At 48.0% G+C, this 15,896-nt stretch overlaps 1 protein-coding gene across 50 annotated transcripts in view; it reads left to right on the top strand.

The window, feature by feature from the left end:
* SEC31B (SEC31 homolog B, COPII coat complex component) overlaps positions 1 to 14,072 on the top strand; it is a 32,206-nt gene extending 18,134 nt beyond the window's left edge. For 24 of the 50 annotated variants that reach the window (XM_084995137.1, XM_084995133.1, XM_084995135.1 and 21 more), the window contains 15 exons: positions 1,416 to 1,490; positions 1,748 to 1,846; positions 2,189 to 2,288; positions 2,804 to 2,982; positions 3,253 to 3,379; positions 3,747 to 3,892; positions 4,597 to 4,770; positions 5,272 to 5,433; positions 10,138 to 10,315; positions 10,730 to 11,044; positions 11,291 to 11,349; positions 11,660 to 11,806; positions 12,094 to 12,210; positions 12,664 to 12,735; positions 12,961 to 14,072. In XM_084995137.1, the coding sequence (XP_084851263.1) occupies positions 1,416 to 1,490; positions 1,748 to 1,846; positions 2,189 to 2,288; positions 2,804 to 2,982; positions 3,253 to 3,379; positions 3,747 to 3,892; positions 4,597 to 4,770; positions 5,272 to 5,433; positions 10,138 to 10,315; positions 10,730 to 11,044; positions 11,291 to 11,349; positions 11,660 to 11,806; positions 12,094 to 12,210; positions 12,664 to 12,735; positions 12,961 to 13,140 (2,130 nt within the window). In that variant the 3' untranslated portion in view covers positions 13,141 to 14,072. The other 26 variants (XM_084995147.1, XM_084995143.1, XM_084995145.1 and 23 more) reach the window with 4 other exon arrangements.
* The last annotated feature ends 1,824 nt before the right edge of the window (positions 14,073 to 15,896 follow it).

Here is a 15,896-nt window from a genome sequence, read left to right as displayed (position 1 = left end):
ACGCGGCTCGGATCCCGCGTTGCTGTGGCTCTGGCGTAGGCCGGTGGCTACAGCTCCGATTAGACCCCTAGCCTGGGAACCTCCATATGCCGCGGGAGCGGCCCAAGAAATAGCAAAAAGACAAAAAAAAAAAAAAAAAAAAAAAAAACTATCTAAGAGTTCCTGTCGTGGCACATGGTTAACGAATCAGACTAGGAACCATGAGGTTGCGGGTTCAATCCCTGGCCTCGCTCAGTGGGTTAAGGATCCAGCATTGCCGTGAGCTGTGGTGTAGGTTGCAGACGCAGCTCAGATCCCACATTGCTGTGACTCTGGCGTAGGCCTGCGGATACAGCTCCAATTGGACCCCTAGCCTGGGAACCTCCATATGCCGCAGGTGCGGCTCTAGAAAAGGCAAAAAGACAAAAAAAAAAAAAAGCTATCTAAGAACCATCCATCGTGATGGTTCCGAAGCTGAGTACAGATGAACATTTCCAGGGGAAGGGCATGGAAGAAGGAGGGGCCCCTGAGGAACTATGAGAAAGATCATAGTCAGAATTCATGGTTCAGTGTGGGATGAACGAAGGGCCCAGACCAGCAAACCCATTAGGGCTTCAGGAGGCCTTGGCCCTCAGTATCTGGGACACTGAGTGGGTAAGCTGATTCTGTTTACTATATCTGTGCAGCTTCCAATAGGAGTCTTCTCACCTGGCCCTTTCGACTACCAAAGGCTCACTTGGCATCAGTCCCCTCAGAAGGACAGAGGGCAGGAACCACACCTTGTCAGCAGGGCAGCACCAGGGGGTTCTCTTCTGTGGGAGTCCTTGTAGCAGCCCATAGGGCAGCTTAGAGTTCTCTTCTTCAGTTCCCAGGAAGACAGGTCAGGTGCGAGAAGGTGAGATATAGATCAGGCTGATGTGTAATCTGCCCTGGTTTAGAAGCCTCAGGCCCTCAAGAGCCAATAATCTCTCTTGTACAGATTCCAAAACCATAACTTCTAGGATCCCTGCGAGGGTTCTGTTTAGTACAACAGCCCTCAACAGTCAGGGAAGCCTAGACCATGGTGTCCACTTCAGGTGTTTACGTAGTTTTACGTAGTTCCAGTCCAGATGCAGTTTACCAGTCACGAGCTCTGTTGCCCAGAAACATAGCTGACATCTTACTCTTACCAGGTTACAGGGTAACAGATCTAGGAAATCAACAGGAAGGTCCTGTTCTCATTCAGAAAGGGGAAAGGGTGTGTTAACACATCTGCCCACAGCCCAACGGGAATCAAATCCAGGGAGAAAAAGGAAGAGATGGCGGTGGCCTCAGGGGGCACTTAGGGTAGTACCAAGAACTGTATTTGAGGTACACTGGCACAGATGTCCAGCTGGTGTGGGAGACAATCATTCGTATTTGTTTAACGGAGACTGCTGTGTTCTGTGGTTCCTTAGGTGACCCTAGAGAAGGACTCCAGAATGAAATTCCTAAAGCTACTAGGATACAATAAAGATGAGCTTCAGAAGAAGGTAAGCTTTCACATCAGAAACATTTACTTGATGTGGAGAAGCGAATCCTGCCAGTGGAAGCCATCTCAGAATACCTCTTCCTGGGCTTCATGAATGCATATTTGGGCATTTTACCTCCTGGAGGTAGTTTCTTTCCCAGGAAAATTGCTCAAGGATCTTAGCAAGTCCATTTGGTGGAGTCTGGAAATCAGAAGAAAGTGTAATGCTTATTTGACCTTGTGCTGGGAAGAGAAGGACTCATAGATCTCTCCTTGCAGGTGGCCATGTGGTTGAAGAGTGATTTGGGGCTGGGTGAAAGCCCTCAGCCCAAGGAGGATGCCCCCAACAGTAGCAGACGACAGGCCTTCTGCAGCCAGGTCTGGTAGGAGCCCAGTCAGCCTGACATAGGGGAGCACAGAAGACCCGCCTTCAGGGCCTCTTCCCCTGCCTAGACCTTTGCCTTGCTGTGGCAGAGCTCTTCAGACTCCTCACTCACTTGGAACTAGAGTGACATACAGAGCCCAGAAGCTTTGGGCCGGGGGTGGAGCTGTATCTTAACCTTGAAGTAGAGCCCTTCCCAAACCTGACCTGGTTATTCTTTTAGCTTTACCCATTAAGGGCCAACTCTTACTAGCACTCCCAGAGAGAGCTACTAAACCAGCTCTGTCTTCTGGGCTCATTTCCTAAGTATCCACCTCTGTCTGTCTTTCTTTGTACAGACCTCTGAACATAGCGCAGAGGAAGCCTCTGCCTCCTCATCCTTCTTTGATGAGCTGGTCCCTCAGAACATAACTCCATGGGAGATCCCCATCACAGAAGGTACCCAGACCCTGAGGGAGAGGAACCCTCTGCGGAGGAGTTGGTGGGCTCAGGGTTCTCTTCTTGAGGACATTCCCTTGCCCCTGGCCTCCTGTCTCCCTCCGCAATCTCAAATGCTGGGTGGTTCTGTACTAGTTAGAGCTTTCTGTGGCTGTAGATTTTCACAGATGGGTCCTTCCTATGAAAGGTCTTATATCAAGGAGTTTTTTCCTATCCTTTTGTCTTCTTGCTTAAAGAACTGTGACCCTGTTCTTGTTGAGCAAGCGCACATCGTACCTCTGATACTGCCACGAGTCCCTCCCTTGTCCTGGGTCCTGTCCTTAGAGAGTTACCACTGGACCTGGGCACCCCAGGACACCCCACTACATTTCGTTGTGAACGAATGAATCTTGGGGGTTTGTCTGGGGCATGGGAGACAGGGACACAGAGTATAGGAGGCAGGCTGTGGCCCTTGCAGGGACATGAAGCTGGGGTCTGAAGGCGGGCTGATGCCGAGGGGATACCTCTGTCTGCAGACGCAGATGGACTCCTGAGCCAGGCTCTCCTGCTTGGAGAACTGGGCCCTGCCGTGGAGCTGTGTCTGAAGGAGGAGCGCTTTGCTGATGCCATCATCCTGGCCCAAGCTGGGGGTGCAGACCTGCTGAAGCAAACACAGGAGCGTTACTTGGCCAAAAAGAAAACCAGAATCGCCCCGGTAACTGCTCACCATGCAGGAGGGGAGGGCAGGGGATTACTTGGACCTTACCATGTAGATGCCTACACTGTGGAACTGATGTTTAGGGGATCTGCCTTTCTCTCTCTCCTGTTTTGCCCACCACTGCCTCACCCCTAGCCCCTCATCATTGGTCTAAACAGGAAGGCTGTTTATGAGGAGCTTTTGTCAGCACGGCGTGTGATCCAAGTGTGACCCCTGCTGCCTGTGCTGGAGATGGCTGATGGCCTCTTTCACTCTGCCCATTTACAGCTGCTAGCCTGTGTTACCCAGAAGAGTTGGAGAGATATGGTGTGTGCCTGTAGCCTGAAGAACTGGAGAGAGGCTCTGGCCTTGCTACTGACCTACTCAGGGCCAGAGAAATTCCCTGAGCTCTGTGGTAGGTGGCCCTCGGCTCCAGGATGGAGCAGTGTGGCTCTAGCATGGATTCAAGGGACATGCTGAGTGAGGAGGCAGAGGAACAGCTGAGCTCTGGGAAGCCAGGCCGTGTTGTCAGGGACTAGAGTGCATGCCCCAACTTTCAGTAGGGGTCGGTTGGTTTTTTTTGTTTTTTTTTTTTTTAACTTTTTCTTGTCACATCTCAGTGCAAGAGCTTTGCCCTTCACTGCAGAGCAGGATTAGCCTCAGTGTTGTCTTAAAGCCGCTATGGCTGCTTGTCCCATAGGTCATGGTCCCCTACCTATTTTCAAACAGGAGAAGAAGTGCAGGGAAGCTGTGCCATTTCAGAAGTTTCCATCTCTCTGCAGACATGCTGGGAACTCGCATGGAGCAGGAGGGCAGCAGAGCACTAACCTCCGAAGCCAGACTCTGTTACGTGTGCTCAGGGAGTGTGGAGCGGTTGGTGGAGTGCTGGGCAAAATGCCACCAGGCTTCATCCCCAATGGCTCTGCAGGTACCCCTTCTCTGCAGGGCCCTGGTCCCTCCACACCAGGCTTTTGCAGAGGCTAATGGTGGAGATGTGCAGGGACATGAGAGGCAAGTCTTCAGGGTACCCTAGCTGGAATCAGGGTATTAAGGAAGAGAGAAGGGCCCTCAAAGTCTAGGACCTTTTCCCGTGGATCAGCTGTCATCTCCTTCCCTCTTTCTCAGTCAGGGGAGACTGAGCAGCAGCTGCTTAGATATGAACCCTCATAATTTTTTTTCCCACTTCAGGTTTGATAAGTTTATATTTGAGAAATTGTGAGTTTGGGCCTTCTATTAGCTACCAGGGAAAGTCCTGTGGTTGTAAATTGTACCAGACACTCTGCGGGTATCCAGAGAAGGTGGGGGGGTCACAGACTCATGGGGAGACAAAATCACACATGAAATAAGAGTTCAACAGAAATTGAAATTGGTGATGCATTAGCATAAGGGGTAAAGAATCCAAAAAAGTAGAGGCAGAGATTACCAGAGTGTAGACCCAGACAGCTTGGGAGGTGAAGCCAAGTGGCCCTTCTCTGATTGTCATGTCTCGTGTATCATCACCCACTGCCGGTGCCTGGCTATGGCCAGGGGCCCTCATGCCCATAACAGGGACATCCTTGGATGAGCTACCCAGGTTTCGAGAACAGGATGTGCTTGGAAGAGGGCTGACTGCCCTTATCCTCGTCCCTGTAGGACCTGATGGAGAAGGTGATGGTCCTTAACAAGAGCTTGGAGCTACTGCGGGGTCCTGATGGGGTGAGCCCAGGCCCTGCCACAACCTCCAGGGTCACTCAGTATGCCCACCTCCTGGCAGCGCAGGGCAGCCTGAACGCTGCCATGAGCTACCTACCCAGTGACTGTGCTCAGGTGAGTGGGGCCCGGTGGAAAGAGTGAACCATTTCACTCCTCTCACACTGGCACTTCCATGTTCCAAGCACTATGGTCATGCTGAAAAAATCAGATGTCAGTGATTTATCATGTCGTAACAGTAGCTTATACAAAGCACTATGGGACGCCACAGCAAGGGGCTGGCTTTGTCTGGAGAAGTCAAAAAGGGCTTTCCAATGGTTAAAACTGTTGAGGGGGACCTTCAGAGAGAAGTGGCTCATCAGCAGGTGGTGTCAGACATTCCAGGCAGAAACAGCAAGGAGGAAGGTTTGGCAGGGATTAGAAGACCTTTGAGTTGCGTATGGCGGGTGAAGTGTAGCGGGTCAGCTGAAAAGGTGAAAGATTTATGCAACCTGAAGGAAACCCAGACTATAGAGGGTCAGCTGACGTTTGAATGCTGGAGGGGGCCAGGCTTGTAGGAGAAGATATTTGCTTGTTTTCATTTTATTTAACAGTTCTTTGTTATTATAACTTTTATAGCCACCAATTCAGCAGCTCAGAGATCGGCTTTTTCATGCCCAGGGTTCTGGTGTCTTGGGCCAGCAGTCTCCCCCTTTCCCCTTCCCCCGGGTTGTTGTGGGAGCTATCCCCACCTCTCAAGAGACATCATCTCACAGACTGGGATTCCAGTCTTCTCACCAGGTAAGACTGGAATTCATTTAAAAACACCTTGTTCATTCATTTAAAAACACCTATTAAGTGTCTACCAAGTGTCAGGCATGGATCAAGGCACTTGGAATATATATATATATAGTAGGAGAAAAAAAAGATGAAAATTCTGGCCTTCATAAAGCATAGATTCAGTTATTTTTCTTTTTCTTTTTGTTTTGTCTTTTCTAGGCCCGCCCCAGTGGCATATGGAGGTTCCCAGGCCAGGGGTCTAATCAAAGCTGCAGCTGTCGGCCTACACCAGAGCCACAGTGATGAGGGATCCAAGCCGTGTCTGTGACCTACACCACAGCTCACGACAACACCGGATCCTTAACTCACTGAGCAAGGCCAGGGATCGAACCCGAAACCTCATGGTTCCTAGTCGGATTCGTTAACCACTGAGTCATGACGAGAACTCCCAGTTATTTTTTGATTAACTGTTTATTGAACAAATGCTAGGCACCCAGAACAGAAAGGCACACAAACCATGATTCTTGCCCTTAATTAGCTTATAGTCTAGTAGAAAGATGGTTATGTAAAAAATAACTACAGTAAAATTCGTAAATGCCATGATTAGAGTATGAAAAAGATCCATGAGATCACACAGAAGGAAGCAACTTGCTAAGGGATGAGGGAAGTTTAGAGAATGCTTCAGAATGAGTATGAGGTTGATCAGAATCTTGAAGATTAAAAGTTATTTCGGCAAAGGAGGAGGTAAGGAAGGGTATTTCAGGCAGAGGGAATGGCATGTACAAGTCACTGAAGGAAAAGTTAGAGCCCATTTGAGGAACGACTAATATTTTAATGGGGCTACAAAACAGCTCTTTATGGTAGTAGAGTGAGTTAGATGAAGCTGGGGTAACAGGTAGTAGTTAGATCAGGGGAGACCTGGCCTTCTGTGTTCAAGAGTTTAGACTTGACCCTGAAGGCAGGAGCTATTGGTCTTATGCATAGGAAAGGCTAGCTATGTGTCTAGAAAGGGCAGGCTAGAGGCAGTTAGGAGGCTATAGCAAGAGATGATTAGGGCATGAGATGATCTAAAGCTGGAACTGAGGTTGGATTTGAGATACTTAGTAGGTAGAATGTACGGAAACTGGTGATGGTTTAGTGGAGTGTGGGGATTTGACACCAGTTTCTGTCCATTCTACCTACTAGCGGCGGGGACTGACCACAGTGCCCAGAATGATAGGATGCTGTTAACTCATGAGACCAGGAGCCTACTAAAGGGAAACAAAATCTAAGGAGATTGTAGATAGAGGTATCTATCTGGCAGAGGTCTGATTCATCCTGACCCACCTGTAATTCCCACCCTAATTTTCTTCCCTCCCTTGCCTTCCCAGTCCACCCTCTTCCTTCTCTGTCCTTACTTGCTCACTCTCAATCCCTCCATCCCTCCCTCTCACTCTCTCTTTTCTATTTTGAAACAATTATAGATTCACAGAAAGATACAATGAAATGTACTGGGAAGTCTTCTGCATCCCAAGCCCACCCCATCCCATGCCAGTGTCCCACACAACAGTACAATATGAAGACCAAGAAAATGACATTAGTATATAATCTAGATGCAGATTTCACTGGTTTTACACAGACTTATTTGTGTATCTATGTGTGTAACTGTGTAAGAATTTGTTTTTTCATCTCTTTAACAGAGTCCTTCACAGAGCAAACATTTTTAATTTTATAAGCTCCTTGGAGTTCCTGTCGTGGCTCAGTGGTTAACAAATCCGAATAGGAACCAGGAGGTTGCGGGTTCGATCCCTGGCCTTGCTCAGTGGGTTAAGGATCCGGCATTGCCGTGAGCTGTGTTTAGGTCACAGATGCAGCTCAGATCCCATGTTGCTGTATCTGTGGCGTAGGCTGGCAGCTACAGCTCTGATTCAACCCCTAGCCTGGGAACCTCCATATGCTGCGGGAGCAGCCCAAGAAATGGCAAAAGACCAAAAAAAAAAAATTTTTTATAAGCTCCAAGTTTTCCTCCTATGGATCATGCTTTTCATGTAAAGTCTAAGAAAGCTTAGTCTAGTCCAGGGTCCCCCAAATTTCCTATTATGTTCTTTCTAGACATTTTATAGTTTCATAGTTTTACCTTTAAGTCCATGTTCCACTTTGAGTTAATTTTTATATAAGATGTGAAGTTTGAGTCAAGGTTCATTTTTTTGCCAATGGATATCTAGAATCATTTATTGAAAAGGCTGCCCTTCTTCAATTGAATTGATTTTGCTCCTTTGTCAAAAATTAGTTGGACATATTTGTATGGACTTATTTCTCAGTTCCCTATTCTGTTCCATTTATCTGTGTGTCTGTTCCTGTGCCAGTACCACTCTGCCTTGATTACCACCTCTATATAAGAAAGTCTTAACGTGGGAAAAAGTAATTTCCCCTACTTTATTTTTCTGTTTCAAAATTGCTTTGGATATTCTAAGACCTTGTCCTTTTAACATAGATTTTAGAATGAGTTTATTTATATCTAAAAAGAAACTTGCTAAAATTGACAGGAATTGTATTAAAACTATAGCTTCGTGTAGGGAGAATTGATGTCTTTACTATGTTGAGTCTTTCTATCCATGAACATGGTAAATCTCTCTAGTACTGTCTCCATCAGCACTTTATAATTTTATTTTCTTCCTTTTTTTTTTCCTCTCTGCTTTTTAGGGCCACAAGTGTGGTACATGGAAGTTCCCAGGCTAGGAGTTGAATCACAGCAATGCTGGATCCTTAACCCACTGAGTGAGGCCAGGGATCAAACCTGCGTCCTCATGGATGATAGTTGGGTTCATTACTGCTGAGCCATGAAGGGAACTCCAGCACTTTATAATTTTCATGATACCACTCCTGACATGTTTTGTTCAATTTAAACAAATACGTAAGTTTTTAATTTGTCTTCAACAATTTGAAATTAAATGGTAATGCATTTTAAATTTTGGTTTCCACTTGTTGTTAGTACACAAGAAAATAATTGGTTTTTATGTGTTAATCCTGTATCCTGTGACTTTCCAGTGCTCAGAAATGAGATTCCTGAACTCATTAGTTCCAGGAGTGTTTAATGGATTCCTTGGGTTTTTGTTTTTTGCTTTTGTTTTTTGTTTTTTGCTTTTTTGGGCCGCACCTGCAGCACATGGAGGTTCTCAGGCTAGGGGTGCAGTTGGAGCTGTAGCTGCTGGCTTATGTCACAGCCACAGCAACACTAGACTCCAGCCATGTCTGTGACCTACACCACAGCTCACGGAAGCACCGAATCCTTAACCCACTGATCGAGGCCAGGGATCGAAACCACAACCTCATGGTGACTAGTCAGATTTGTTTCCACCGTGCCACGATGGGAACTCCCCTTGAGATTGTCTATGTAGATAGTCATGTTGTCTGCAAATAGAGACAGTTTTATTTCTTTTTTCTCCAAATTGTATATTTTTAATTTCTCTTGCCTTGTTATAGGCCTAAAATAAGAATAGTGAGTGTGAATACTATGACCTTGTTTCCCGTCTTAGAGGAAAAACATTCAGTCTTTCACCACTCAGTATGATGGTAGCTCTGCATTTTTTTTGTAGATGTTCTTTATGAGGCTAAGGAAAATTTCCCCTCTATTCCGTTCTGAATCATGAATCAGTGTTGAATTTTGACAAGTGTTTTTTTCTGCATCATTTTGTATGATCAAATGATTTTTTTCTTTAACCTATGGATTATGTTGATTGATTTTTAAATATATCATGGTATATATTGCATGACCTGGAATAAATCCCACCTTATTGTGGTATATTATTTTTATATACATTGTTGGATTTGATTTGCTGAAATTTTGCTGAGGATCTTTGTGTTTAAGTTCATGAGAAAATTGGTCTGTATTTTTTTTTTTTTTTTTTTTTTTTTGTGTGGTATTGGTATCAGGAGTACTGACCTTAAAGTGAGTTAGGGAATGTTCCTTCCTTTATATTCTGGAAGAGATTATGTAAACTTTGTGTTAATTTTGCCAAACTTTGAATGTTTGGTAAAATTCTCCAGTGAAACTATCTAAGCCTAGAGATTTTTTTTGTGGGGATCTTTTTAATTACAAATTTAATCTCTTTAATAGTTATAGAACAGAAGTTCCTGTTGTGGCTCAGCAGGTTAAGAACCAAACATAGTGTCCATGAGAATATAGGTTTGATCCCTGGCCTCTCTCAGTGGGTTAAGGATCCATTATTGTCACAAGCTGCGGCAGCAGAGGTCACAAATGCAGCTTAAATTCAGTGTTGCTGTGGCTGTGGTGTAGGCCAGCAGCTGTAGCTCCAATTCGACTCCTAGCCTGGGAACTTTCACATGCCACAGGTGCAGCTGTAAAGAAACAAACACACACAAAAAATATAGTTATTGAACTATTCAGGTTTTCAATTTTATTTTGGCTGAGTTGGTAATTTGTGGTCCTTGAAGAATTGGTCCATTTTTTTTCTACATTGTCAAATTTATGATGTAATGTTATTTATAGTATTCCTTTATTATCTTTGCAGTGGCTATAGGGTCTATTGTAATGTTTCCTGCTTCATCCTTGATCTTAATGACTTGTATCTTCTCTCTACATCTGTGTCAGTCTTTATAAAGATTTATCAATTCTGTTAATTTTTTAAAATTAGCTTTTTGTTTCATTTTGTCTGTTGTTTTTCTGTTTTCAGTTACTTACCTTTCTTTTCCTTTCCAAATGTTGACTCATTTTTTTCTTTACAGGTTCCGACTCCATCTGTAAGGCCAAGGATTTCCACACCTCAGTCATCACTAGTGATGCCCTCGACATCTTCCCATCCTGTCCCTTATCAGGGCTCCCGAATGAAGAATACAAGTGACTATAGGCCACCTGGTTTCCAGGAATCCCAGCCTTTGCCCCTGGGCCCTGGGGTAAGGCCCGGTGAGTGACTGAGTGGAGTTCAGTCTAGGCAGAGGTCAGAGGAAAACAGTTGGCATGGCCAGCATGTATTGGGGGGATAGTATGTCTACTTAGTGAGAGGAGCTTGGATTTGAAGCCTGAATTCTCAGTATTATCAGTTACTGGCTTTGTACCTGTGGACAGGATACCTAGTCACTTCGTATCTTTTGAAAATAGTAGTCGTTCTATAGTCATTTCAACCCCACAGGATTGTTTTGAGAGTCAAATAAGGAATATAGTAAAATGACGTGGTAATTGGTAGATCTCCATTCACATGTGTTAATCATTTATTGTTACGGATTTTTTTATATCACTACCTTACTCCTCCCTGAGGTGCTCTGAGTCTCTTCCACATTGAAATTTGGTGACAAATGGCCTGTTACTGTCCCATTTCAGCTTCCTCTCAGCCACGGCTGTTAGGAAGGCCACGGGTGCAAGCTCCTAACCCTGTGAGATTCCCTGGAACATGGCCTCTTCCTGGTCCCCCTCCTCCCATGGCACCCGCAGACATCATGCCACCTGGCTCTGCCTCCCTGCCTGAGACTCCTCGACTGGTCCCTCTGCTTCCTGTGAGAACACCAGGCCTCGGTCCCATGAACTCCCAGCCGCCAGCCCCTCCTGTCAGCCTCCCTGCAGCACACCCCTCAGGAGGCCCAGGCGCTCCATGTGCTAGCGCCCCACCAGCCACCGACCTCTTGACCCCTCAGCCAGGTCAGTCTTCCCCCATGGCCTTCCCCTTCCGCGTCATGGCCTCTCTCTCCTCCCTCCCCCACTACCACCTTGAGAGTCTCTTTCCTCAAGCCCATGAGCTGGGATTGGAGAGTGTCAACTGAGAGTGTGCTGGTCCACAGAGAGACCTGTGGCACACTCCAACTAACATAAGGTTGCTGCCCTTCAGACCAGAAATCTCGGTGTTCCTGATCATGCCCCTAAATACCTCTATATTTTACTCTCCAGGGCCTCAAGATTCCTTGAAAAATGCTCCAGTGCCCAGGGGAAGCCTTCAGAGGAAAAAGGTCAGTGCATCTCTCCCCACCTAACCCCTCGTACATTCCGCGACGGCTCACACGCTAGATGCTTACAGAAAGCAGCCCAGTCCTTCCCATTCTCAGGCATACACTCTGTCCTCTCTATTTCCCCACCCACTCTTCTCCTCCCAGCCCCCTCCTCTTTCCTTCTTACAGGCAGTCCCCATCTTCCCACTTCCAGGTCCCCCACTCACTGTTCTGTCCCCTTGTTCACCCATAATTTCTACTGCTCCCTCAAAGCAGGGCCGAAGGAGTCTTGCAGCTTAAACTCATGTGCCTTTCTTTTCTCTCTCTCTAGTTGCCAGAGACATTTATGCCCCCAGCACCAATTACTGCTCCAGTTATGTGCCTCACCCCTGAGCCACGAGGGCTCCTTTCCTCACAGCCAGCTGTCCCCAGTGTGAGTCAGGCTCCCTCTGGAGCCCCAGGAGAACTCGGCCTGCAGGTGACAGGAGCGATGTTCCCCTCCTACTTTTCTTGGGTGTAGAAAAGCAGGGCGCATGGTAGATGGTTTCATTCCTCAAGGTGCAGGCAGACTCTGGGCCGAAGGAGATGGGGGGTGAGGGGCAGGTACCAGGTGTCCCTACTGCAGAGAACGGTGGGTGCCCCCTCCCCAGCTCTGCCCTGCCTGAGTGGGAGCAGTGTGACACTGAGTCATTGAGGACTCGTCCTGAGATGAGCCATGGGAAGGACAGCTTGCTCAATCTCTCCTACTCCCTGCTCCCTCCTCAGCGGCTTCAGCAGCCACCTGAGAAGATGGACATGAAGGAGCTGCCCCCCGAACATGAGTCCTTGAAGATCAGCTTCGAGGCACTTCTGCAACGCTGCTCCCTTTCTGCCACTGACTTAGTGAGTCTAAACCTTTCCCATGACGCCCCCACTCATACCCCAGCTGGACCCAGGACCACTTAGTTATAGACCAGTTCCTTGTGTGACTCTTCTTACTGTCCCTGGACATGCTGCCTGTATCTTATACCTATTTGGTGTCCATGCAGAATCAGGAAGGACCTGTCTGGTCTGGAGCTTAGCCCCTTGGTAGCAGGGCCAGCGGCACTGAGACTTAGCTCTTGGAGAGGCAGCAGGGAGTACTGGAAGAAGGGTGAGACCAGGGGTAAGGAAGCCTGCCGCTCCTTCCTGGCTGTTTCTGCCTGAGCGAGTCACGTACCCTCTTTGGGTCTCCATTTCTTCCCCTGTGAAGTGAAAGAAGGAACATTAAGCCATTCTAGCTCTAAGGTACCGTGCTTCTTTAGAGCCCTGTGTAGTGTTAGGGGCTGGAATCGGAATCCATTTCCCTCCTTGCAGAAGACAAAACGGAAGCTGGATGAGGCAGCCCAACGCCTAGAATGTCTGTATGAGAAGCTCCGTGAGAGGACAGTAAGTGTGCTCAGTGGTGCTCCTCCACCTTCCGCCCTTCCACCCTCGCCCATGGCCAAAGGGCATCCAGTATCCCTTCCACAGGCCTCAGTGGCCCTGAGTCCCCACAGAATATGGACACCTTGCCCGGCCTGGGCTCCAGAACTTGTCCTCTCTTCTCCCTCCTGGGCCTCCGAGGCAGGGGCTGGGCTGGGCTGATTAACCTCTGGGCCAATCCCCCCACAGCTCTCGCCTCCTGTCCTGACTGGGCTCCACGAGGTTGCCCGATGTGCGGACACAGGAAGCTTTGAGCAGGGCCTCGCCGTGCATGCCCAGGTGGTGGGCTACAGCAGCTTCAGCGAGGTCTCCAGCTTCATGCCTGCCCTCAAGTCTATCCTCACCATTGCTCTTAAGCTGCACGTCTGAACTAGCAGCTCCTCCTGCCAGGAGGCCACTTCGACTGTTCCTTAACTCCTGCCTTCAGGGGAGGAGAATAGATTCCGTTTGTTTTTCCCTTGCTGCGGGTGTATGATGCTGTAGGCTTGGCTCCAAACCAGCAGAATGCCTGTTCTCCACCCCTTAATACCTGGCCCTCTGGGAGCTGCCCCGGGCTCTCTCAGCCTGTTCTTCTTCACTTTCCCTCAAACTGTACTTCGACAAAGCTCGGCACAGGATGTATTCTCCCCAGGGATATTCTAAACGGCTTCTGAATTCTCCCCAGGGATATTCTAAACGGCTTCTGAGGGGGTAAGCAGGATCGTTGCTTCCAAGTCTACCTCTGCAGTACCCACCATGTGGGTCTTTTGTTTTACCCCTTCTATGGACCATGAGCCTGACCTTACATTTCCAGGTCCGTATTTCTCTGAGTCCTGGAGGCTGGGGTAGAGTTGACTGTTCATCCTTTGAACAAATCATAGATGTGAGGGATGGGTGCTGAGCAGAACCGAGAAAAGGATCTTAGTCCCTTTGGGGAAGGGGCTTCTCATCTGCCAGCATTGTGAAGGGTGGGCTAAGTGAGATGGAAGGTGGAAGGGGTGCACTGCCTTTCGCCGAGAGCTGTCTTAGGCTATGGAATAGGAGCAGAAGGACCACACTGCCTGTGGGGAATGGCCCCTGACTTAGCCTGAGCCCTGGCCCAAGGCCTAGACCATTCATTCTGTGTTAGAATCCCAGTTCTGGAATAAGAGCCATATTAATGACTCTTCTGGCACTGCTTCTCAAGGCTTGGAGACCCTTCTCCCCCACCCCCCACTCATCTCAGGGCTGCCTTCTCTGGCTGCACTTTCTTGGTTGGACTCTGCGTTTGAAGCACTGATGTACTTAATGTGCAATAAAGCTGCTTTAATTTGGTTTCCTCAGTTATCTCCCAATTATTATGTCCTCTGGGTCCTATTTTGCCCTTACCTGTCTTCCCAGGCTCCTTTGTTCTTGTTCCCTGTGCCCTGATAAGGCAAGAGAGAGGCTTGGGGACAGATGGGAAGTCAGGAGATTGAAGAAAGGAGGTGGCACTGAATTAGGCTCTCTCCTTGCAACATATATGGTCAGCCTGGGGTGTGTGTATGTGTGTGTGTGTGTGTGTGTGTCTGTCTGTCTGTCTGTCTATCTGTCTGTCTCCATCCGTGCCTGATGTTCAGCTCCAGGGTTTTCCCCATACCACTTCAGGGCTGAGCTCAGCTGCACAAAGGGGCTGGGTGTGAAGCCTGGGGTACTATCTCTAATCCTGTTGTAGATCCCATCATGTCTGCGGGCTAGATGGTGTGTGTTTGGGAGGAAGGGATTGTTAGGCAGTATTTGTTTGTAAAGCCACTTGCTCTTCAGATAATACTTGCACTAACTTCTATTGATGAAGCAGTGTGAGCCCCAGCAAAGTCCTTTCCCAAAGTGTCTTTGAAGCCAAGAGCCCATTGAAGGGAAGAAAGGCCGGGAGAGGGGATTAGTTTGTTCAGCAGCTGTGAATTTCAGTGGGAGGTTGATGAACTCCGAAGTCTTTGTTTAAATTAAAGGGGGGGAGAAAAAAGCCGCTGCTGGAGCGAGAGCCCCACTTGGGGCCCTGAACTAACACAAGGAGAAGTCTGAGCTGCGGGGAGCTGTGTACTGACTGCGAAGACTTTTCCCAAACACTTTCGGGAAAGGTGTTGTGAGAAGAGAAGGGGGCGGAGTGGGGGATTAGCATGTGAAATGAAGTTTTCATTGACTCCGGCGGGGGTAGAAGGCTATTTTAATGGCATTTTGTTCTCTTATTTTCCCTTCCTGAGCTCTTTAGAGATATTGTTTTGCTAAGGCAGGCTTTCTCTTCCCCCTTCTTTCCAGTCTGCAGATTGCCTCTATGGGAGCCAACATAAATATTTCTCCTCAAGGAATGCGGGTTAATTAAAAGGAAATGAATGAGTGGAAGCATCCAATCCAGACCCACAATAGGCGAGTGCCCTGGCCTGCCCTTCCCTCCCACCACCACCAGCGCTGCCAGCGCTGAGCGCGACCCTGTCTCTGTCTTTGCCCTAACCTGCTGCTAAGGCCAGTTGAGGCTGGGATTCTTTTCAAGAAAAGAAAGCCCTGCCTGTGTCTAGGCTCACAGGCCAGGGACAGGAAGGAGACAGTGTTTTGTCCCCTCCACCCAGCATCCTTGTCACTTCTCAGGACCTCCCTCTGCTTCTGTCCCCTGGCTGAGACAGATGGACTTCTACCAAAGAACACACAGGAGGAGGGAAAGGGCCTGGGTTCCAGGACCCACCCCATGGTTACTTACTAGTTGGTGGAACAAGCCACACATCTTTCTCTGTGACAGTTTAAATCTGTAAAACAGGAGTGCCCGTTGTGGCTCAGTGGGTTAACAACTGGACTAGCATCCGAGAGGATGTGGGTTCTATCCCTGCCCTCTCTCAGTGGGTTAGGGACCTGGTGTTGCCATGAACTATGGTGTAGGTCACAGATGAGGCTTGGATCTGGCATGGCTGTGGCTTTGGCGCAGGCCAGCAGCTGCAGCTCCGATTCCACCCCTAGCCTGGGAACTTCCATATGCCACAGGTGCAGCTCTAAAAAATAAAAATAAAAAAAAAAAGGAAAAAAAAAATCTGTAAAACAGGTTTCACTAGCTGACCACGAAGGTGTCTTCCCAAGCAACCGGTCTGGTTGTCCACGTTTGTAAAGGAGAATATAGCACAGGAGACTGATTATAAGAGAGA

The sequence above is a fragment of the Sus scrofa genome, chromosome 14 (assembly GCF_054392235.1).
Source record: "Sus scrofa isolate SSC_HxYL_T2T_F1_AM1 chromosome 14, Sscrofa_HxYL_maternal_Yorkshire_Landrace_v2.0, whole genome shotgun sequence".
NCBI classification, from domain to species: domain Eukaryota; kingdom Metazoa; phylum Chordata; class Mammalia; order Artiodactyla; family Suidae; genus Sus; species Sus scrofa.
Note: the sequence above shows the minus strand (reverse complement) of the source record. Positions and strands in the feature narration are given on the sequence as shown.